The following is a 25,735-nucleotide window of genomic DNA, read 5'->3' as shown; positions in this document are numbered from 1 at the left end:
GTTTATCCAATGCTCTATACAATCATAATTTAAGTTAGAATACATTTTAAGAGGAACACATTTGGCTACGTTCAACAGTTCGGTTTACTGTCGACGTTTAGGAGAAGGCGATGATATAGCGGTTGACTGTAACGACGATAAGTTTAGTTGTCTTTTCTGATTCGATCGTTGAAGCTTTTCAAGGTCTTTTCGATTCCGGATGGTTTCGGATTTGGAGTGTTCGTTTCTTTTTATAAGGATGACACCATTGCGGCCGGGCCAAACAAAGTCGAATCCAACCAGGTCCTGTACGTCTCGCGTTTCCTTGAGCAGCTTCATACCGTATGTAGTTAGTTCATCCCGAAGCATCACCTTTCTATTGATTCCGTTGTAGCACTGGTCGATAGCAGATGATACTAGTGGACCGTGGATCTTCTTTTTCGAAAATAGTTCCTCTTTATAGCTATTGTTAGAGAATATAACTTTAATTGGAGCTGTTTTTTCATCTGATTTACTCGGTTCTTTCGAAACCAGCCGTTTCGCCTCCACTATAGCTCCTTCGGGTAGTTCACAACCGATTGCGTCTGCGATCTTATATACCATTTTTTCGAGCATCTCATTTTTCCGCATCGGTAACCCTAAGATAACTGCATTCTTCGAAATTGCAGCTCGATTGATACGATCGACTTCCATTTCAAGATTATCTACTGTATCGCTTACTAGTATGTGGCTCCCTCGTAGACTCTCCACATCAGCTTTCAATACGGTGTGTTCTGCTTTCATGGATTTCACTTCAGTTAATAATGTATCCAGTTGACCAGATAGAAAACTTTGGAATTTTTCCATCTCTCCTACCGTGTTCCTGATAGCTTGCATTTCACCTCGGGTTGCGCGTACTTCTAATAGGACCGATTCCATTTGCTTCAGCAATTGTGGTTCCGTCGCAGTGTTTTGGGTCCTACGTAAATAGAGTTCTTGACACTCCACAGAGCACAGATAATTTTGATCGCGCAATTTACGGATCGCGTTGCCTATAACATTTTTGCACTTGAAGTGTTCACTCCGATGACAATGTATACATTCTATGACCTTTTTCGGGTCTTTTTCCTCCTTTCGACAGGTAATGCAGATGATCAAATCTTCAGACATTATTTATGTTAATTAGAATTGACACTGCCTTGCTACTCATCGAACGACCGAATGAACTGCACGAGGAAGCTATGAAGTGAATGACGAATAAACGAATCAGCAACCATTCCTCACCATAGCGATGATCGCTTACAACTATTGGCGAAGATGACTTCAATTTTATCTTCGCAGAATGATGGCTCGCGAAGAAATATATTTTTATTCTGATGCGTTGTACTGTTCGGAACAAGCCAATGCGCTACTGGTTCTTCAGTACAAAACTATGGGTTAAATTAACAGCCGAATCAAGGCAATATTTGTTAAATATAGTACAATCTTAATAGAAGCCTTGTGTGTCAAGTATTCAAAGGAGATTGAACCCATGTTTGGTGATAAAACTCGGCATAAGCAAAACAAAATTCTTTTGGATGAAGTTTTGATTTTAATCTGCACATGGTGTTATATCACAATAATTTAACCTATTGCGCATGTTTTGCTAGTATCACGACGAAATCGCTTAATCAGCACGGTTCCCTCTAAGAACGGTTGGTTTCAAAATCGTCCAATGAAGGACATTCGTTGGACCAATTTTGACATCGTCCAAATAACCGTTCAACGAACGTCCATCGTTGGACCCGTGTTGAACGATTTTGAAACAATTTTTTGGACGTCTCAGTGGGTTGTTTAAAAATAAATTAGCTGTAGAATGAACAGTGTGTTGTGGGTGTAATATGGACAATACAAATATTACTTCTTGTTCCCCCATCGGGAAAGACTTGGCATAAAAACGTGCTGTAATTATTTTACTCCATATTGTCGAGATCCTTAGATACCAACAAAAAATATAAAATGGTTGAAATGGTCTAGGGATTAGCTATAATGATTACATTGCATGCGCACATCTCACGAATTCAACCATGACTGCTAACTTTGTTAACTAGTGCTATAAAGATAGATTGATGCTTAAGGTGAGATTTTTTGTGACGTGGTTAACATTAACAGTAGGTACCACAGTTTGATAAAATACATCATTTAACGCAAATTTATTAATTAAGGGTCATACACTAATTACGTAAGGACATATGGGGGGAGTGGGTGTTTCAAAATATCTTACCAATTCTCACCTGAGGGAGGGAAGGTTTGTCCTTTCTTAAGTAATATCATAAAACATGCATGAAAAATGAAATCGATAAGAAAAATATTCTTCTCATAAAAAAAGAAACTATTTCTTATTTGTGCCATGAACATTTTATATATCAAACAAAATGAGCACATACTGTACATCATGGTCATGGAAACATAGACCTCAAATTGAAGTGTTTTGCAGCGACAGAATATGATTGTTAAATTAGTTATGGAATTTATTGTTGCCAATGTAAGGGGCGGCTTAATTGTCGATGGTTTTGGAGCAGTTACAGAAATTTCTTGACTCTTGGTGGTACATTGTTCTGATCGGGAACTGGAGTCACAATCTGCTTTACAAGTTAAGAAGTGTTGAGACCCTTCGTGTTGTTAGGCCAACATTCTTCTTTTCAAACTTTCGCTTCAAACCCGCAAGGTATATGAAAAATTTTCTGTCATGTGATTGTCAAAGAACTTGTTGGCCGTATAGTTCCAGTGTGTGAACTGTATTTTACTTCAAAAAAAATCGAAGATAGCCATGTCGGAACTATGCGTACGATAAGCGTTATAGTTGAAACTCCGAACAAATTCACACCAAAAGAGGTTATAAATTCTTTTGAGTTCTACATCACAAAGAAATAGATTTAAAGGAAGTGGAATATAGCGAAGCAAATTATGTGGAACAAATCGGAGTTTCTAAATATCTCCCAAAATTTATTCTGAAATTTCTACTGGGCGAGATTAGGATGCAAATGAAATTTCTGCAGATGATTATACACACACTTAGAAAAAATCGTATAAATTTACGTCTCCTGATCCTGACATATACGAGCATCAAAAATGACTTAGTTTTACGTTTGATTTTAATTTTACATGACATTGAATTTCGTAAATCATGAAATTTTACTCCACATATGGCGTTTGTTCTGAATGACAGTAAGTGTAATTTTATGTCATTGCGCATGGAAAATATGTTTCATGTAAAATTAAATGGAACACGGTGATGTTTAATGTTTAGTCATTTCGTGAATTACGGTTTGTTAAATTGTGTTATGTTTGCAATTACGTCAATGATAAAATTTATAATTTTTTGGTGTGTAGTTAAATTTTGTCCTGAGTTCTCTTTTAATAATTCAATAAGTATCGTTTTCGCTATCGAATAATTTAATGAATTATCAATATGATTTTTAATTACACAAAGCATGATAAAATCTTATGTAGGGGGAGAGGGAGTTCACCAACATCATACGAACTCTTATCTGGGGGGAGGGGGAGGTTGAATGGTTCTAAAAAAGCCTTACGTAATTAGTGTACGGCGGCCCCGAGCAGAATATTTTCTATGGTGAAAGAATTTTTCATTTCAAACATTTATAATTACCTTAAGGGATCGAAACTAGCATAAAAGTATTTAAAAAAAATTAAAAACCAAATAGAATACGTTATAGCTAAATGTAGAATCATACACTTAGTCAAGTGTTCCCCTACTCTATCGTCGGAGCAATTAAATTTACGTACATTTTCGAAATATGCTAGAAGTACCAAGTTCCAATCAATCTTACATTTAAGATTCGCCCACTTAAAATAATCAACTTGATCAAATTTAGTAACTTAAGCTTCAAGATGATCAACACATTTCTGATCAAAATTAGTCGATTAAAAAAAAGCATTTCGCGGAACGCATTTTCACGCTAGACATTTTGAATTTATTTATGAAACTGTTATGAACACTTTTTCATTAAAAATATTTCTGTTTAATATTCCAGTAGCACTGATTATGGCAAGCAAAGCTTATTTCCGTTCAACTTCATAGCATGTCATGACTTGTAGAAATTTTGAAGTTTTCGATGAAAACTTTTGCCTTTAAAAATCTGGCCTAGAGGATTGATATGTCTTGACATATTGATTCCCTAGACTCTAGTTTGTTCCGTGAAAAAAATTATGAACACTTTTTATATAGGATTTTGAATGAATATTGCAACATTTAAAAAAATTGTTTTGGCATTTTCAGGCTATTTTTTCCTAAAAAGTCGTATATTCTTTATGGAAAAAACAGTTTTAACTTTCAGGCACTATATTTGAAGATGACGAAGTTCTTATAACTTTCAAATGAAAATAGTTTAGTGGTTGGTGTCCTTAAATATCTCATGCGCTCTAAAATATTTTTAATATGTCCAGAGATTACATTTATGTTAAATAATAATTACAGTAAGATTCCGTTTTTAGGCACGTTCCGTTTTTGGCATGCTCCATTTTTGGCAACAAAAAAGTTTCGTTTTTGGCAACAAATGGGTTCCATTTTTGGCAACATTGTTTTTGTTCATAGTAAATCTTTAAAAAAAATGATCAATACACATTTTGTTGTGATAATGGATATCACTTTTGACTTTATTTCCAAACATAGGAGTCATATTTACTATATTTTATGGAGGCGGGCATAGCGAATAAAATTAAATTGCTGATTTTTTTGTATTATTTCATTCCATTTGATATTCTTGTATAATTAATGTTCTTGTAACATTTATGAAGTCACAAATTGAAAATAAAAGCTTTAAAGGTATGGTTCCATTTTTGGCGCGGTTCCAGTTTTGGCAACTGAAAAAAAAAATATATATTGTTGCCAAAAACGGTATCCTACTGTACTAAATTTATCTAAAAACGGTTTTAAAGTGTCACAGCACTGCAGAATAAAAAAAAAAAGTCGATTTTCAATTTATTACTCAAAAATGGCTTTAGAATGTTAAAAATCATATCCCAAAACATGGAAGACGAAAACAATACATAAATATTCAGATTTTCAATTCTACCGCAATGCCTCTTATATATATATATATATATATATATATATATATATATATATATATATATATATATATATATATATATATATATATATATATATATATATATATATATATATATATATATATATATATATATATATATATATATATATATATATATATATATATATATATATATATATATATATATATATATATATATATATATATATATATATATATATATATATATATATATATAAGAGGCATTGCGGTAGAATTGAAAATCTGAATATTTATGTATTGTTTTCGTCTTCCATGTTTTGGGATATGATTTTTAACATTCTAAAGCCATTTTTGAGTAATAAATTGAAAATCGACTTTTTTTTTTTATTCTGCAGTGCTGTGACACTTTAAAACCGTTTTTAGATAAATTTAGTACAGTAGGATACCGTTTTTGGCAACAATATATATATTTTTTTTTTCAGTTGCCAAAACTGGAACCGTGCCAAAAATGGAACCATACCTTAAAAGCTTTTATTTTCAATTTGTGACTTCATAAATGTTACAAGAACATTAATTATACAAGAATATCAAATGGAATGAAATAATACAAAAAAATCAGCAATTTAATTTTATTCGCTATGCCCGCCTCCATAAAATATAGTAAATATGACTCCTATGTTTGGAAATAAAGTCAAAAGTGATATCCATTATCACAACAAAATGTGTATTGATCATTTTTTTTAAAGATTTACTATGAACAAAAACAATGTTGCCAAAAATGGAACCCATTTGTTGCCAAAAACGAAACTTTTTTGTTGCCAAAAATGGAGCATGCCAAAAACGGAACGTGCCTAAAAACGGAATCTTACTGTAATTATTATTTAACATAAATGTAATCTCTGGACATATTAAAAATATTTTAGAGCGCATGAGATATTTAAGGACACCAACCACTAAACTATTTTCATTTGAAAGTTATAAGAACTTCGTCATCTTCAAATATAGTGCCTGAAAGTTAAAACTGTTTTTTCCATAAAGAATATACGACTTTTTAGGAAAAAATAGCCTGAAAATGCCAAAACAATTTTTTTAAATGTTGCAATATTCATTCAAAATCCTATATAAAAAGTGTTCATAATTTTTTTCACGGAACAAACTAGAGTCTAGGGAATCAATATGTCAAGACATATCAATCCTCTAGGCCAGATTTTTAAAGGCAAAAGTTTTCATCGAAAACTTCAAAATTTCTACAAGTCATGACATGCTATGAAGTTGAACGGAAATAAGCTTTGCTTGCCATAATCAGTGCTACTGGAATATTAAACAGAAATATTTTTAATGAAAAAGTGTTCATAACAGTTTCATAAATAAATTCAAAATGTCTAGCGTGAAAATGCGTTCCGCGAAATGCTTTTTTTAATCGACTAATTTTGATCAGAAATGTGTTGATCATCTTGAAGCTTAAGTTACTAAATTTGATCAAGTTGATTATTTTAAGTGGGCGAATCTTAAATGTAAGATTGATTGGAACTTGGTACTTCTAGCATATTTCGAAAATGTACGTAAATTTAATTGCTCCGACGATAGAGTAGGGGAACACTTGACTAAGTGTATGATTCTACATTTAGCTATAACGTATTCTATTTGGCTTTTAATTTTTTTTAAATACTTTTATGCTAGTTTCGATCCCTTAAGGTAATTATAAATGTTTGAAATGAAAAATTCTTTCACCATAGAAAATATTCTGCTCGGGGCCGCCGTACACTAATTACGTAAGGCTTTTTTAGAACCATTCAACCTCCCCCTCCCCCCAGATAAGAGTTCGTATGATGTTGGTGAACTCCCTCTCCCCCTACATAAGATTTTATCATGCTTTGTGTAATTAAAAATCATATTGATAATTCATTAAATTATTCGATAGCGAAAACGATACTTATTGAATTATTAAAAGAGAACTCAGGACAAAATTTAACTACACACCAAAAAATTATAAATTTTATCATTGACGTAATTGCAAACATAACACAATTTAACAAACCGTAATTCACGAAATGACTAAACATTAAACATCACCGTGTTCCATTTAATTTTACATGAAACATATTTTCCATGCGCAATGACATAAAATTACACTTACTGTCATTCAGAACAAACGCCATATGTGGAGTAAAATTTCATGATTTACGAAATTCAATGTCATGTAAAATTAAAATCAAACGTAAAACTAAGTCATTTTTGATGCTCGTATATGTCAGGATCAGGAGACGTAAATTTATACGATTTTTTCTAAGTGTGTGTATAATCATCTGCAGAAATTTCATTTGCATCCTAATCTCGCCCAGTAGAAATTTCAGAATAAATTTTGGGAGATATTTAGAAACTCCGATTTGTTCCACATAATTTGCTTCGCTATATTCCACTTCCTTTAAATCTATTTCTTTGTGATGTAGAACTCAAAAGAATTTATAACCTCTTTTGGTGTGAATTTGTTCGGAGTTTCAACTATAACGCTTATCGTACGCATAGTTCCGACATGGCTATCTTCGATTTTTTTTGAAGTAAAATACAGTTCACACACTGGAACTATACGGCCAACAAGTTCTTTGACAATCACATGACAGAAAATTTTTCATATACCTTGCGGGTTTGAAGCGAAAGTTTGAAAAGAAGAATGTTGGCCTAACAACACGAAGGGTCTCAACACTTCTTAACTTGTAAAGCAGATTGTGACTCCAGTTCCCGATCAGAACAATGTACCACCAAGAGTCAAGAAATTTCTGTAACTGCTCCAAAACCATCGACAATTAAGCCGCCCCTTACATTGGCAACAATAAATTCCATAACTAATTTAACAATCATATTCTGTCGCTGCAAAACACTTCAATTTGAGGTCTATGTTTCCATGACCATGATGTACAGTATGTGCTCATTTTGTTTGATATATAAAATGTTCATGGCACAAATAAGAAATAGTTTCTTTTTTTATGAGAAGAATATTTTTCTTATCGATTTCATTTTTCATGCATGTTTTATGATATTACTTAAGAAAGGACAAACCTTCCCTCCCTCAGGTGAGAATTGGTAAGATATTTTGAAACACCCACTCCCCCCATATGTCCTTACGTAATTAGTGTATGACCCTTAATTAATAAATTTGCGTTAAATGATGTATTTTATCAAACTGTGGTACCTACTGTTAATGTTAACCACGTCACAAAAAATCTCACCTTAAGCATCAATCTATCTTTATAGCACTAGTTAATAAAGTTAGCAGTCATGGTTGAATTCGTGAGATGTGCGCATGCAATGTAATCATTATAGCTAATCCCTAGACCATTTCAACCATTTTATATTTTTTGTTGGTATCTAAGGATCTCGACAATATGGAGTAAAATAATTACAGCACGTTTTTATGCCAAGTCTTTCCCGATGGGGGAACAAGAAGTAATATTTGTATTGTCCATATTACACCCACAACACACTGTTCATTCTACAGCTAATTTATTTTTAAACAACCCACTGAGACGTCCAAAAAATTGTTTCAAAATCGTTCAACACGGGTCCAACGATGGACGTTCGTTGAACGGTTATTTGGACGATGTCAAAATTGGTCCAACGAATGTCCTTCATTGGACGATTTTGAAACCAACCGTTCTTAGAGGGAACCGTGCTGATTAAGCGATTTCGTCGTGATACTAGCAAAACATGCGCAATAGGTTAAATTATTGTGATATAACACCATGTGCAGATTAAAATCAAAACTTCATCCAAAAGAATTTTGTTTTGCTTATGCCGAGTTTTATCACCAAACATGGGTTCAATCTCCTTTGAATACTTGACACACAAGGCTTCTATTAAGATTGTACTATATTTAACAAATATTGCCTTGATTCGGCTGTTAATTTAACCCATAGTTTTGTACTGAAGAACCAGTAGCGCATTGGCTTGTTCCGAACAGTACAACGCATCAGAATAAAAATATATTTCTTCGCGAGCCATCATTCTGCGAAGATAAAATTGAAGTCATCTTCGCCAATAGTTGTAAGCGATCATCGCTATGGTGAGGAATGGTTGCTGATTCGTTTATTCGTCATTCACTTCATAGCTTCCTCGTGCAGTTCATTCGGTCGTTCGATGAGTAGCAAGGCAAGAACGTATGGATAAGGCATTCGGATAAACACGGATTGGCAGTCGGCTTCATTCGTGGATGAATATCAACAGCAAGTTGAATATAACAGCGAAGAACGATGTGGGACGAATGCAGGTGATTCATATTCACCATGCTTCGTCGCGATGAAGATTCTGAAGCAACATTGATTACCGCCATTTTGAAATCCAAGATGGCGACTTCCGGTTACCATAAAATAGTAAGAACCAGTATCAATATGGGTGTCGTTTAAAGTTATGGTTATGGTTTAAGGTATGGTTCCATTTTTGGCACGGTTCCAGTTTTGGCAACTGAAAAAAAAAATATATATTGTTGCCAAAAACGGTATCCTACTGTACTAAATTTATCTAAAAACGGTTTTAAAGTGTCACAGCACTGCAGAATAAAAAAAAAAGTCGATTTTCAATTTATTACTCAAAAATGGTTTTAGAATGTTAAAAATCATATCCCAAAACATGGAAGACGAAAACAATACATAAATATTCAGATTTTCAATTCTACCGCAATATATATATATATATATATATATATATATATATATATATATATATATATATATATATATATATATATATATATATATATATATATATATATATATATATATATATATATATATATATATATATATATATATATATATATATATATATATATATATATATATATATATATATATATATATATATATATATATATATATATATATATATATATATATATATATATATATATATATATATATATATATATATATCGTGTGTACTGAAAACTTTAACCGCGTTTTTCTCGAAGCCACTTTTTTTGAGCGGGCCGCAAATGTAACTCAAACAAATGATTTTTGAACGCTTGGAAATTTTCACAGTATATTCAAAATTGATTTCTCCAGCGACGTACGTAGGATTTTTTTTATTGCTTAGCTTTTTTAATTAATTTTGTGTCGATTTTCATGACATGTTTGGCGTGCTCTATTTAATTTAATTATTTGAAAGTTGGTGGTCAGTAGTTATCGGAAATTGACGATTTTCGCCATTTTGAAATCCAAGATGGCGACTTCCGGTAACCACAAAATAGTAAGAACCACCATCAATATGGGTGTCATTTGAAAGGGGGTGGTCAGCAGAAACCGAAAATTGACGACTACCGCAATTTTGAAATCCAAGATGGCGACTTCCGGTTACCACAAAATATTAAGAACCACCATCAATATGGGTGTCATTTGAAAGGGGGTGGTTAGCAGAAACCGAAAATTGACGATTACCGCCAATGTTGCAAATATTCTTCGCCGAACTAGTTCATTCGTTCATCGTCGATGCGATATTCGTCGTGTCATTCACCCATGCCTCGAATAACGCTGCGCCGTTCGTCGCACGGAAGCACAGAATCAGCGAAAATGAATAATACAAACACACAAAAAATCCGAATCTGATGTTTGCTGTTCGCTGCTTGTTCGCGTCGTTGTTTGTTGAATTTAGCCATTCATGCAACGTTCATCTTCACGCATCGTTCGGATCGGCACACGAATGGCTTAGGTGATAATCGCCACTAGCCATTCTTCGCTAAGGATTCTTCGTTCTTCATTCCTCCTGCATTGCGACCAACAAAAACAAATTTCTTGTTCATTGATGGAAGGGTCAGAGCTTCATGACTGAAGTGGTGCAGAAATGCTTGCTATGCTCGGAATAGGATGACTTTTGCTATAAATAACAATTAGTAGTACATAATGATTATTTGCTGATGTTTTTTTATCAGATTTGAAACGGGAAGCTGCGTAAGCAAAGCAAAACAAATCAATTACATTTGTAAATCTGCGGGCGAAAACCGAATCAATACAATTACGAATCTACATAGTAGACTATTGATACTTCAAATAACTTTTTTTCTAATCATGAAATCAACACTGGGTGATAGTTTCCTTGAATCTACGTTTAATGATTTTCTTAGGACCATTTGGCACAAATAGCAACCGTAAGATGAAATACTCTTATATAATATAAATTCTATATCTATAGAAGTATAATCAAGTCAAGTTTTTCACAAATCGATGCATTCCGATTTCAACCAAACTTAGCAAATATTAAACTTTTTGCCAAAACTGAACCGGTTAGTCTTATACCCTAGTATCAATTGAGGTTTTATCGTACTTTTATAGCCACTCATAACATTTAAATTGCACTTGTAGCGTGCTATAAAACTTCAAATGTTGCTTGTAAACATAAGTTTTTGTACCATGAAAGACATTCTTTAGCTTAAATAGCAGCTAATATGGTTTTAATTTCAGCAAAATCTAGCATGTTTTCAATAAAGTTGTACAACAAAGCATTACAGAAAAAATCCTGAATATGTATATCTCACTTGACATGACATCAAGAAATAAAATTTGGATATATTCTATTAAGGGGCTACACCACTGTAGAGCACGCCAAACATGTCATGAAAATCGACACAAAATTAATTAAAAAAGCTAAGCAATAAAAAAAATCCTACGTACGTCGCTGGAGAAATCAATTTTGAATATACTGTGAAAATTTCCAAGCGTTCAAAAATCATTTGTTTGAGTTACATTTGCGGCCCGCTCAAAAAAAGTGGCTTCGAGAAAAACGCGGTTAAAGTTTTCAGTACGATATATATATATATATATATATATATATATATATATATATATATATATATATATATATATATATATATATATATATATATATATATATATATATATATATATATATATATATATATATATATATATATATATATATATATATATATATATATATATATATATATATATATATATATATATATATATATATATATATATATATATATATATATATATCGTGTGTACTGAAAACTTTAACCGCGTTTTTCTCGAAGCCACTTTTTTTGAGCGGGCCGCAAATGTAACTCAAACAAATGATTTTTGAACGCTTGGAAATTTTCACAGTATATTCAAAATTGATTTCTCCAGCGACGTACGTAGGATTTTTTTTATTGCTTAGCTTTTTTAATTAATTTTGTGTCGATTTTCATGACATGTTTGGCGTGCTCTACAGTGGTGTAGCCCCTTAATAGAATATATCCAAATTTTATTTCTTGATGTCATGTCAAGTGAGATATACATATTCAGGATTTTTTTCTGTAATGCTTTGTTGTACAACTTTATTGAAAACATGCTAGATTTTGCTGAAATTAAAACCATATTAGCTGCTATTTAAGCTAAAGAATGTCTTTCATGGTACAAAAACTTATGTTTACAAGCAACATTTGAAGTTTTATAGCAAACATCAGATTCGGATTTTTTGTGTGTTTGTATTATTCATTTTCGCTGATTCTGTGCTTCCGTGTGACGAACGGCGCAGCGTTATTCGAGGCATGGGTGAATGACACGACGAATATCGCATCGACGATGAACGAATGAACTAGTTCGGCGAAGAATATTTGCAACATTGGCGGTAATCGTCAATTTTCGGTTTCTGCTAACCACCCCCTTTCAAATGACACCCATATTGATGGTGGTTCTTAATATTTTGTGGTAACCGGAAGTCGCCATCTTGGATTTCAAAATTGCGGTAGTCGTCAATTTTCGGTTTCTGCTGACCACCCCCTTTCAAATGACACCCATATTGATGGTGGTTCTTACTATTTTGTGGTTACCGGAAGTCGCCATCTTGGATTTCAAAATGGCGAAAATCGTCAATTTCCGATAACTACTGACCACCAACTTTCAAATAATTTCCACATTGATGATGGTTTCATTGATTTGTGATAAATAATTTCTGAAACCATTCTTAGGATAAAAATGGAATATTTTTCCCCTCAGGGCAAAAGTGGTATATCTTTTTAACCCATTTTTGCGCTAAGGTTTTTTTATTCCATTTCTGCTCTGACTGCTACTTAAACCGGTTTTGCTCTTAATAAAACGTATACCACTTTTGCTCGCAGTGAATTTTTAACCCACTCTTGCTCTCAGTCTCTCATTTAATAGCTGGTTCGTACAATATAACATTATGGAAATGTCTTTCATTCTTATTACACTTGGTAAATATATATAAGAGCACCTTTTTGCATTCATCGCGGTATCGGTTTGAATCGGAGTTTTCTATGTGATCGCACTCTACAACCCGTAACTCCGGAGCCGGAAGTCGGATGGAGATGGAATTTAATATCAGTTTCCGGGGACGCAACACCTTTCATTTGAGACTAAGTTGATCAAATCGGTCTAGCCATTTTCGAGAAACCAATATAACTGTTATTTTGAATTTGGATGCTTCCGGATCCGTCGATGGTGGCCAGTGTGGCCAAAGAGACTTTGAATGACTGTTGGTGACCTAGATCTACAAATTCAACAGTTGTGTTTACATTTTGGAAAAAAAATCACCTTTTTACATTCATCGCAGAAGTCGTTAGAATCGGGATTTGCTGCGTGATCGTACGTATCACCCTGTAATTCAGGAACCAGAACTCGGATCCACACAAAATTCAGCAGCAGCTGATGGACCTTTCATTTATAATTGTTGTAGCCCTGTGCGCAGGCAGGTCAGGAGTCTTGTTGATCAAATAAAAAGACACTCGCGTACGGACTACATAAAATACTTTTAATAACGAAAGGTTAAAATAAAGAGCATGTGCTCAACGGACTGACTGATGACTGACTGGTTGATAAGTGGTTTCCGCTTATGGCGGCATCTCGGAGTGACAGCAAGACTGTCACTAGAGAGCCTAGCGCAGAGAGTGGCGGATGGCAGGGCAGAGTTGCCATCGCTCCAGTTTAGTTGTCTCCAACATCTCCCCTCTTAATAAAGGTGGTACGGGTCAAACCACTGCGGCGCTCTTCGAACTCTCGAAGATCGGCGTGGTAGTGCTGCCACCGGATCTGCTTCAACTGCTGACTCAAATTCGGAAGATGTTGCATGTGATGACGAAGACAGTGGAGAAAGTGATGGACTAACCACCGATTCAGGCGGCTGATCACAACGAGGTGTCGACGATGCACATTGTGAGGTGGTTGGCCGCAGCGTCGATGATGACTGTGATGTTGTATCAGTTGGTAAGTTCGGCAGCTTCCACACGTCCAACAGAATATCCAAAGGTAACTGAGCATATCTGGTTTGCTGTCCTACTGTGTTGGTGGTTGATCCGGTTACAGTTCGACTACGGAGTTGATTAATATGCGAACGTAGCATTCGGCGGTCCTCCACCCAGATGTTGTACATCACGTCACCAATTCTTTCGACGATCACACCTGGAGACCATTTCCAACTGTTTCTTGCATATAATTTGGCAAATACTGGATCATTCCGACTGAAAAATCTCAACTGGCTGTGCTGCTTCTCGATTGGCTTCGGTTCAGTCGCAGGGGGCGGCCGAAGTAGTTCGAGACAGGTTCGGATCTTGCGACCGAACAAAAGTTCAGATGGAGATTTGCCTTCAGGAGCCGAACGGTTAGGTGTGCTTCTATAAGCGAGCAAGAAGGTATCCAACGCATCAGTAATTGATCCTCTACCCTCTCGGATTTTCTTGACGGCCCTTTTGAAAGTGTCTACAAAACGCTCAGCTTGGCCGTTGGATTGTGGATGAAAGGGGGGTGTCGTGATGTGCTCGATACCGTTGATTGCGCAAAACTCAGCAAATTCCACGCTCGTAAACTGGGTACCGTTCTCGGACACTAGAGTCACTGGCATACCAAGTCGAGCAAAAAGGCCACACAGGATGCTGATTGTAGCCGTAGAGGTGATTCTTCTGGTTTGCACAATCTCTGGCCACTTGGAGTACGAATCCACTGCAATGAGGTAATATTCGTTTTCGATGGGACCGGCAAAATCTACGTGAACACGCTGCCATGGGCCGGATGTTTTTGGCCACGGTACAGGAGCAGCGCAAGGAGGGGACCTGGAAACGGATGCGCAATGCTGACACGCCTTTACATAACCAATGATATCATCATCTATGGAGGGCCAGTAGACGTAGCTTCTGGCGATTGCTTTCATCCGCTGCATGCCCGGATGTCCACGATGAAGCTGGTCCAAGCATCGTTTTCGATATTTCGATGGAATGACGAGTCGTTCAGCAAACAGAATACACCCATCAACCACAGTAAGTGATTCCTGCCTGGAGTGAAACCGCTTAAGCTCCGGATCGACGGTTTTTGATGAAGGCCAACCGTCTTGTATGTACCGGAAGACTTTGCGAAGCAGTGGATCAGCTTGGGTACTCTGTGCTACGACTCTGAAACTGAGAGGTAACATATTAACGGTATCTGCGGCTACTGACCTTACATCTTCTTCGAGGATAATGCTCGCAATGACGGAATCCTCCTCTGGCTTAACGTGTTGGTTGATTAGACGAGACAACACGTCAGCGTTGCCAAATTTGTCGGTTGGCACGTATTCAATGTCAAAATCGTACAATAGCAGATTGAGGGCGAAACGTTGTAACCGGTTTGCCGTATACACCGGTATACCCTTCTTAGAACCAAAAATTCGAAGCAGAGGAGCGTGGTCGGTTTGTAGGTGGAATTTCCTACCAAAAATCATTTTGTGGAACTTGGTGACTGCAAAGATGATTGCTAAACCGTCGCGATCGGGCTGGCTGCAGTTTTGTTCCGCTTTCGTGAGCGCTCTGGAAGCATGCTGAACAACCTTGATGGACCCATCGGGGTATTTGTGACTGATGGTTGCTCCGAGGCCAACGGATGATGCGTCAGCCGATACTATAATCTCCTGCTTCGGATCGTAGTGTGTCAGCAGAAGTCTCGAGGAAAGAATCTGCTTGAATCGCTCGAACGCTTGCTGGCACTCCGAATTCCAGACGAACTTTGTCTCCGACTTCAGCAAGTTGTCGAGCGGATAGCGCAACTGTCGCATGTTGGGCACAAACTTGCCGTAATAATTGATCGCCCCAAGGAAAGAGCGAACACCTGAAATGTCAGTGGGAGGAGGTAGCTTGGTTATTGCCTCAACTTTTACTGGATCAGGTTGCAATCCACGTCGATCGAATAGATGGCCCAAATAGCGTATCTGTTGCTTACTGAAGCTGCACTTTTCGGCTCTGATGGTAAAACCAAAATCCTGAATCCGCTGAAGAACTGCTTCCAAATTACGGTCGTGCTCCTCTTGTGTTTCACCGCCAACGATGACGTCATCGAGATAACCAGAAGTGCCCTTAAGGCCGGCTAGCATGGTATCGATGAGCTGCTGAAAAGCACCAGGTGCTACCTTTACACCAGGTGGAAGGCGGTTGTAGTGGTAAAGACCACGGTGTGTGTTAATTGTCAGCAAATGAATTTACTGTTCGTCGATTTCCACCTATAGAAAAGCGTCCGAAAGATCAATCTAGCTGAATATTTTGCAGTTAGCCAGCTTGGCAAAGATGTCTTCCGGGAGTGGCAGTGGATACAGATGAGGCTGCAAAGCGGAGTTTAGACCTGTTGAATAGTCTCCGCAAATTCGGATGTTGCCATTTGCTTTGCGCACTACGACGATCGGCGCTGCCCACTCCGAATAGTCGACCAGTGTGATGATATTGAGTTTTTCTAACCTGTCCAATTCCTGGTCGACTGCGCTGTACATTGCATACGCCACCGGACGCTTGGCACAAAAAACAGGCTTGCACTGTTCTTTTACCTCAAATTTAACTTTGGTCCGGTTGCACAACCCGAGCTTTTCGCTGAACACTTTTGGGTAAGTAGCTTTGAGAGTTCCACTGGTGGACGGGGTACTAGTAACTTGGCAGCAAAAAGTATCCATTGGTATGGACCACAAATGAAAACTATCGACTAAATCAGATCCAAGCAGGTGTAGTGGTTTCTCGGTGACACGAATTATCTGCGTGCGTGTGTTTTCGCCGATAGTGATGTCACAGTTAAATTCACCATCAAGTGGCAAAATGTTTCCAGATGCTGCCTTGGCTTTTACTGTTGCTGGTGACAACCTTGGGCTGCCAATTTTCTTCCAGATCTGCTGGCTGATGACGGTAATATCGGAAGCCGTATCCAACTGAAGACGAACCTGTGTTCCATCAAGGGTAACGGAAACGAATCTCCTTCGCTTCTGTACGTTGCACACATTAACGACGACCATTTTGCTTGCCACCGAATGATTACCCTTTCTCGATGAACGTTGTGACTTTTTTGAACTGTTGCAGTAGCCTTCACGATGTCCAAACTGCTTACATTCAGAGCATTTGTGGTTTTTGAAGGTACAGTCCCGTACGTAGTGAAATGCACCGCAAAACCAACACGGTGTATCAGGTTTTTTCCTCGTGTCATTTGCAGCAGGCTTCGAAGATGGCTGATCCCGTTTGTTGAACCGTTTATCAGAAGATCGCTGCTTAATGACATTCACTTGACCGAAACATGTGGCTGACTCGATCATAGCATTGTCATGTTTGAGGTTAAGAAGACGCTGGCATTCTTCCGCTAGCTGCTCCAACGTGACGCCATTGTTTTCCTCAATCCTGGAAAGCAGCCGTGTACGGGTTTCTGCATCGCTTTCTGCTTTCAATCCGCAAACGTAGGTCAAGCATTTAAACTGCTCTTCCGATAGCTTTCCCAGCTCAAACTCAACGCAGGTTTTATTAACACGGCAAGCGAAAGCAATATGGTCTTCAGTCGGGTGCTTGGCGATTTGCAACGTTCTATACCGCCTGCTTATTACCGACTCTTTCGACCCAAATAAATTTTTCAGCTTCGCTACTGATTGGGCAAAGATGTGTTCTTTCGGAAGTTTCGGTAGAATAAAGGAAACATACCTTTCATGTTCAACTGCGCCCAGCTTTCGCAGCAGTAACCTGACTTTCGCTTCGTCGTCCAAACGAGCGGCATCTTTCTCGAACAAATCTTCATACCTGCTGTACCAAGCCGCAAACGTGACGCTATTGTCAGCGTCGTAGCGAAATTCCTTCACGTTGCCTGCCAAAGAGTCAAGAATTTGCTCTGGGTTGGGTGGTACTTGTACGTGGATAGATGAAACTGCACTCCGGAAAAATGCTTGCTGCTGCTCGTCGTTTTGCTGCTGCCGCTGGAGAAACTGTGCCATTAGCTGCTGGTGCTGAAGCTGCTGTTGCTGCATCAGGTGCATGAACTGCACGATTAGCGGATCTGCTGCTGGTGGGACCTGCTCCCGGTCATTATCATGTGGAATTTGACCATTCTCCATGCTTCTTCTCCGTTTTTTACGCGGGGGTGACGGAATTTTGAGGTTACTTTTCGTGAATCGAAATTTCACCAAATATCCGCCAATATACTCGTCGCCACTGTTGTAGCCCTGTGCGCGGGCAGGTCAGGAGTCTTGTTGATCAAATAAAAAGACACTCGCGTACAGACTACATAAAATACTTTTAATAACGAAAGGTTAAAATAAAGAGCATGTGCTCAACGGACTGACTGATGACTGACTGGTTGATAAGTGGTTTCCGCTTATGGCGGCATCTCGGAGTGACAGCAAGACTGTCACTAGAGAGCCTAGCGCAGAGAGTGGCGGATGGCAGGACAGAGTTGCCATCGCTCCAGTTTAGTTGTCTCCAACAATAATCAAGTTTGTCAAAATCGGTTCAGAAAATTCCGAGAAACCGATGTGGACAAATCAACAAATTTTGTTTGGTAACCATACTCTTCAACTCGTAATCCGGAACAAGATGTCAGTTGAAAATGAAATTCAATAGCAACCTATGGGAATATTATACCTTTCATTTGAATCTTAGTTTGTAAAAATCGGTTCAGCCATCTCCGAGAAACCGATGTGGACATTTTGTTAACAAATCCGCACATAAACACATATACATACATACACACATACATACATACATACATACATACATACATACATACATACATACACACATACATACACACATACATACATATATACATACACACAGATATTTTGCGATCTCGGCGAACTGAGTCGAATGTTATATGTTAGAAAGTCGGTTTTTGGAGCAATTGCGTAACCTTTCTATATGATAAAGGCAAAAGAATAATATTTAATTAGCTTAATCAGCATGAGTTCAATGTTATCTTCATGTGATTATATTGTGAAATGAATCTTATTTCGGTATACGGGGTGGATGAAGGAAATGCGGGCGTGAGGGTGGTGCAAGGGGAGGGGAGTGATGAAGGAGGAAGGTGTAAGGGCAAGGCGGGGGGAGGGGTGGTGACGCAATACCCAACTGCATATTTTGCCTTCCATTTGACTTGGTTTGAGAAAATCGGTTCAGTGATCACCGAAGAACCGATGTGACTTTAATTGTGGAATATGCCCGGAATCGTCGATAGTGGACAATATATTCAAAGAAAGTTTGATTGGCAATCAGTGATCTAGATCTGCGATTAGAAGTAATTTGGTGACCATTTCAATAGTTTTTAGCCTCTGAGGTATTACGATTGTACCGATTTATATGGGAAACTCCAGTGTATCCTTACTAACACCCCTGTAACTCCGGAAGCAAGAGTCAGAACCGAATGAAATTCAGCAGCAGTCAACGGTATTACTGTATCTTTCATTTGAAATCAAGTTTGTAAAAATCGGTAGAGAATTCGTTGGGGAATGGGTGTGATATTAGCTTATGAACTTGACGGGTTCCCCGGGGGCGTCATGAACCGTCATAGGTGGGCAATGTGATCAAAGCTGCTTTAATTGATCATTAGTGATCCAGACCCGCAAACTAGAGTAATGTTACATCAATTTTAATATGTTTTACATCATTTTAACATCATGGTGGTAACAGTTTATATGGGAACTTTCTGTGTGACCGCACTCTTCAACCCGTAACTCCGGAACCGGAAGTCGGATCAACTAAAAATTCAATAGCAGCTTATGGGAGCGTTATACCTTTCAGTTGAAACTAAGTTTGCGAAAATCGGTTCAGCCATCTCTGAGAAAATTGTGTGAGTTTAAATGACACACACACATACACACACAGACATTCGCCGATCTCGACGAACTGAATCGAATGGTGTATGACACTCGGCCCTCCGGGCCTCGGTTAAAAAGTCGATTTTTACAGTGATTGCATAGCCTTTATATGAGAAAGGCAAAAAGGAAAAAAAATGTACCGTGATGGGGATCCATCCAGCAACTTTGGTTGAAAGCTGCCGACGCCGTGTTCAATCAACACACAGTGACTATATGCACAACTTGTTGAGGCAGACACAATAGTCGATGAAATAAAACACCCTGGCACGCAATTAGTGAGGGCAAAAACTAACTCATTTAATGAGTTTCATCGTCGCAAAATGCTTAGGGTGGAAGTTTTCCGTGACTTAACTTTTTGTCGGTTCCGACAGCATAAGTCATTAAATTGACTTTACGCTTCTCCGGACATGCCGCAGACTCAGATGATTCGCATTTAATGCCAAAAGATCCTGACTCCTGCTTTGCAGAAGACAAAGAGTTAAGTAGCCGGGAAACTCTAAGCTTGTTCATTGACCCTACTCCATGCTTTTCTAAACTTTCTTACTTCAAATCCTTGCTCTTCCTTGAGTTGCTCACTATAAGTCGTTAATAAAAAAGGAAAAACTTAAAAATGATTAAAGGACAGGGTTCCTACGTCAATATTTAATAAGCGTACATATGCAAACAACTGCAGAAAGATTGAATAACGCTTTTTTTTATTTTAGGTATGGACCCAACATGCGTTTTATGCTCAACATGTTTCAAAAAATCCTCACATCGACTTCATAAGTACAAAATGTGTACATCAGGAGGAGGAGGATGTTGTGATTGTGGTGATAATGAAGCTTGGAAACGAGATCCATTTTGCGAAGAACATAAAGTAAGTATGCTAGAAAGTTTTATATCCATATTCAGTGGCGTCTCGTCCACCTGTTCAACCTGTGCAGTGTTGTGGTTTTCAAATACAATAAAAAGAAAAACACTGAATATTCAAATAAAAATTAGTAGGGGAATTGTGGGAAAAACCGACACTGTGGGTAAAACCGACACCTCACAACATTTCCTAGAAATCAAATTTTTTTCATTTCATAATTATACATTATTATTAGTACGTTTATTTAGAGCATTTGAAGAAAAATTGGATTTACGTTAGTACGCCGAATGTCATAAAAATAAACAAAACATACGACAGCAGCGTTCATACTCGTCTGGATGTTAAATTTCGTTGGTAGATTTTAAGGTTTTAACCGAACAAAAGCTTTTCAAATCACCACATTTTTCAGTACCTATTATTATCGGCCTGTCATATGATCTACTAGGTGTATTGAAGACGAGTTTGAGAAATTAAATATTTTAATTGCTTTTATAAAAACCTGTTTTAATCCACCTAGAGGTGCAATTGTGCCTTTCTCATTTCTCCAAACTATGATTTAATAGCTGGTTCGTACAATATAACATTATGGAAATGTCTTTCATTCTTATTACACTTGGTAAGTATATATAAGAGCACCTTTTTACATTCATCGCGGTATCGGTTTGAATCGGAGTTTTCTATGTGATCGCACCCCACAACCCGTAACTCCGGAGCTGGAAGTCGGATGGAGATGGAATTTAATATAAGTTTCCGGGGACGCAACACCTTTCATTTGAGACTAAGTTGATCAAGTCGGTCTAGCCATTTTCGAGAAACCAATATAACCGTTATTCTGAATTTGGATGCTCCCGGATCCGTCGATGAAGGCCAAAGAGACTTTGAATGACTGTTGGTGACCTGGATCTACAAATTCAACAGTTGTGTTTACATTTTGGAAAAAAAATTCACCTTCTTACATTCATCGCAGAATTCGTTAGAATCGGGATTTGCTGCGTGATCGTACGTATCACCCTGTAATTCAGGAACCAGAACTCGGATCCACACAAAATTCAACAGCAGCTGATGGACCTTTCTTTTAAAATCAAGTTTGTCAAAATCGGTTCAGAAAATTCCGAGAAATCTATGTGGACAAATCAACAAATTTTGTTTTGTAACCACACTCTTCACCTCGTTATCCGGAACAAGATGTCGGTTGAAAATGAAATTCAATAGCAACCTATGGGAATATTATACCTTTCATTTGAATCTTAGGTTGTAAAAATCGATTCAGCCATCTCCGAGAAACCGATGTGGACATTTTGTTAACAAATCCGCACATACACACACACATGTATATACATACATACATACATACATACATACATACATACATACCCACAGATATTTTGCGATCTCGGCGAACTGAGTCGAATGTTATATGAGACTCGGCTCTCCGGGCCTCGGTTAGAAAGTCGGTTTTTGGAGCAATTGCATAACCTTTCTATATGAGAAAGGCAAAAGAATAATATTTAATTAGCTTAATCAGCATGAGTTCAATGTTATCTTCATGTGATTATATTTTGAAATGTTGGTGGAATGAGTTTGAAAGTGGAGGGAATAGGGGTTAGTAGAGTGGGAGTGGAGGATGCGTCAGAAATCCTTCATCTTATTTCGGTATACGGGGTGGATGAAGGAAATGCGGGCGTGAGGGTGGTCCAAGGGGAGGGGAGTGATGAAGGCGGGAGATGTAAGGGCAAGGCGGGGGGGGGGGGTGTTGGGAAGGGGTGGCGACGCAATACTCAACTGCATATTTTGCCTTCCATTTGAGATTTGGTTTGAGAAAATCGGTTCAGTCATCACCGAAGAACCGATGTGACTTTAATTGTGGAATATGCCCGGAATTCCGAAATCGTCGATAGTGGACAATATATGCAAAGAATGTCTGAGGCATTACGATTGTACCGATTTATATAAGAAATTCCAGTGCATCCTTACTAACACCCCTGTAACTCCGGAAGCAAGAGTCAGAACCGAATGAAATTCAGCAGCAGTCAATGATATTACTGTATCTTTCATTTGAAATCAAGTTTGTAAAAATCGGTAGAGAATTCATTGGGGAATGGCTGTGATATTAGCTTATGAACTTGGCGGGTTCCCCGGGGGCGTCAAGAACCGTCATAGGTGGCCAATGTGGTCAACGCTGCTTTAATTGATCATTGGTGATCCAGACCCGCAAACTAGAGTAATGTTACATGAATTTTAATATGTTTTACATCATTTTAACATGGTGGTACCGGTTTATATAGGAATTTTCTGTGTGACCGCACTCTTCAACCCGTAACTCCGGAACCGGAAGTCGGATCAACTAAAAATTCAATAGCAGCTTATGGAAGCGTTATACCTTTCAGATGAAACTAAGCTTGCGGTTCAGCCATCTCTGAGAAAATTGTGTGAGTTTAAATGACACACACACGTACACACACAGACATTTGCCGATCTCGACGAACTGAATCGAATGGTGTATGACACTCGGCCCTCCGGGCCTCGGTTAAAAAGTCGATTTTTACAGTGATTGCATAGCCTTTCTTTATATGAGAAAGGCAAAAAATGTGCGCTGTTGGGATAAAACCGACACCCTATGGTTAGGGTAAAACCGACACGCTGCTAAGATGGCTGTGTATACTTGCGATTCATTTCAAAATACTGGGGATCTTTGTGACACTTCAATTAGCCTATTAGAACACTATAGTAAAAGCAGAAATACACAGAAATACTTTTATTGTGTTTATTTTTTGTAAGTCTCTTTAAAAATCAAAAATTGGAATGTTTGCTTATCTGATTCTATCGAAGCTTTTGCTATTTCTGCAAAAAGCTCATCAAACCGAATTTCTAGCGTTCTCTTGGTTTGTCATAGACGAACTTTATCACAATGAGACAATGATCTTATGTATACCCCAATAGATCGTTGACGACCAGAGTCCGAAAAATCAAATCTGAAAAAGATAGTTTTACTAAGAAGTATGCGTGTGTCACTTATAAGTGAATGAATCCAATTAGCAGAACGTAGAATGCTTGCAAATCTCCTCTTACGAAATTAAATGACACTGGAGGTTGCAATGATGTGCGCAAGGATTATTTGGAAATACTCATATCAATAAATAATCCTATAGCATAAAATACTCTTATTTATAGTACTACGCTTTCGAACTTTCTTCCCCTCACTACATGATGAATCAATAAAAAGCACATATTTGCATCATACATACTCACACTTTATTAATCACGCATATATCTCATTTTTAATAAAGATAAAGATTTTAATAAAGTGGAGAGAAAATAAATTAAAGGGGGTGTCGATCTTACCCCTATGGGATGTCGGTTTTCAGGAATCAGAATATATTGGCTCAAATGGCACGTTCCCCGTACATAGTCGGGGATTTGCCCTATGGGGTGTCGGTTTTACCCGCAGTGTTTACAAAAAGTCACTTTGTTTTCCAAGTTTTTCAACCAATAATTTTTAATGAAATTAATTTTTTGAAGCGCTGAAAAAATTAAGTCTTGTTAAGAATTTTCTGAAGAAGAATTCTGCTTAAAAACTATAATATTATTGGTTTTACGAGAACTTAGAAAAATTGTTAAGCTGAAGGTGTCGGTTTTAACCATAATTCCCCTACCAACACTTTGCGAAAATGTGATGTTAATTGGAATTACCAATATAATACTTATTGCGTGTGCTGAAATGCTGAGATGTTCAAAATCAGCTAACTACACGCTTCTATCAACGAAATATTTCTCAAGTGTTATTTTTTCGAAACATTTCAGTATGCAAACCGTAATGGAAGAACGAGAAGCAGAACTCGTGCACTAAAGAATCAAAACAGGATGAGCATATTCTTATATAAGACAGTTGTTAAATTGTGTGCGTTTCCCTTCAACCAATTTCGCCTAATCGTGGTGAACCAGCTCAGTCTTTGAAGCTCATATTCTCCCTCACAATCATTCGTGCAGCTGGCACGTATATTCGCTAAGTTATATCTTCTCTCGTTCTGCCTGCTTATTGCGTTTCGATGACGTAGTGGTAGGTAGTGGGCGCACACGCTTTGGCGTGGTAGATATAGACACACTCACACACACACACACACACACACACACACACATATATATATATATATATATATATATATATATATATATATATATATATATATATATATATATATATATATATATATATATATATATATATATATATATATATATATATATATATATATATATATATATATATATATATATATATATATATATATATATATATTGGGTGTTTGGTTCATGGTTAAGAATCTCTCGGGGGGTGATAGACTGCCATATTTGGAGAAAAAAATTGTTCTACACATACCATCGAATCTCAACCGTTACAGAGTTATTGAACTTTTTGTGTAAAAAACTTATTTGTCTTAAAATACCTCTAACTTTAAAAGTATACTTTGTATTTTAAATGTTTCTGTTCCATTCGAAAGGTGAGAAAATGTTCTATTGAATGGTGTTCTCATATCTTTTAAGTAATTAGTTTTAATTACCTTTAGCTGTAAAGTAGTTAAAAGTTAGTGTTTTTGAGGAGGTTTTTGCTAATTTTCTCGAAATAATGAAGTATGATTATAGCAATATCCATTATCCAAAAGTTGGGTTTTGGGACGATGCATGATTTGTTCTTGGACGTCATATTTCTATCTCTTCTCATTTCTTTGTAATTTCATTACTATACTTTTCCTGTAACCGACTTGCAAGTGCTTAAAAGACTCTA

At 37.1% G+C, this 25,735-nt stretch overlaps 1 protein-coding gene across 7 annotated transcripts in view; it reads left to right on the top strand.

Annotated features, from left to right (window-relative positions):
• The window catches only part of LOC131696428 (E3 ubiquitin-protein ligase UBR1), an 813,967-nt gene that overhangs the window by 264,145 nt on the left and 524,087 nt on the right, over positions 1-25,735 (top strand). For all 7 annotated transcript variants that reach the window (XM_058954978.1, XM_058954938.1, XM_058955063.1 and 4 more), the window contains one exon: positions 20,804-20,958. In XM_058954978.1, the coding sequence (XP_058810961.1) occupies positions 20,804-20,958 (155 nt within the window). The remainder of the gene's footprint in view (positions 1-20,803; positions 20,959-25,735) is intronic.

This window comes from Topomyia yanbarensis, chromosome 1, assembly GCF_030247195.1.
Source record: "Topomyia yanbarensis strain Yona2022 chromosome 1, ASM3024719v1, whole genome shotgun sequence".
NCBI classification, from domain to species: Eukaryota; Metazoa; Arthropoda; class Insecta; order Diptera; family Culicidae; genus Topomyia; species Topomyia yanbarensis.
The sequence above is the reverse complement of the archived record's forward strand: the minus strand, read 5'-3'. Positions and strand labels throughout refer to the sequence as shown.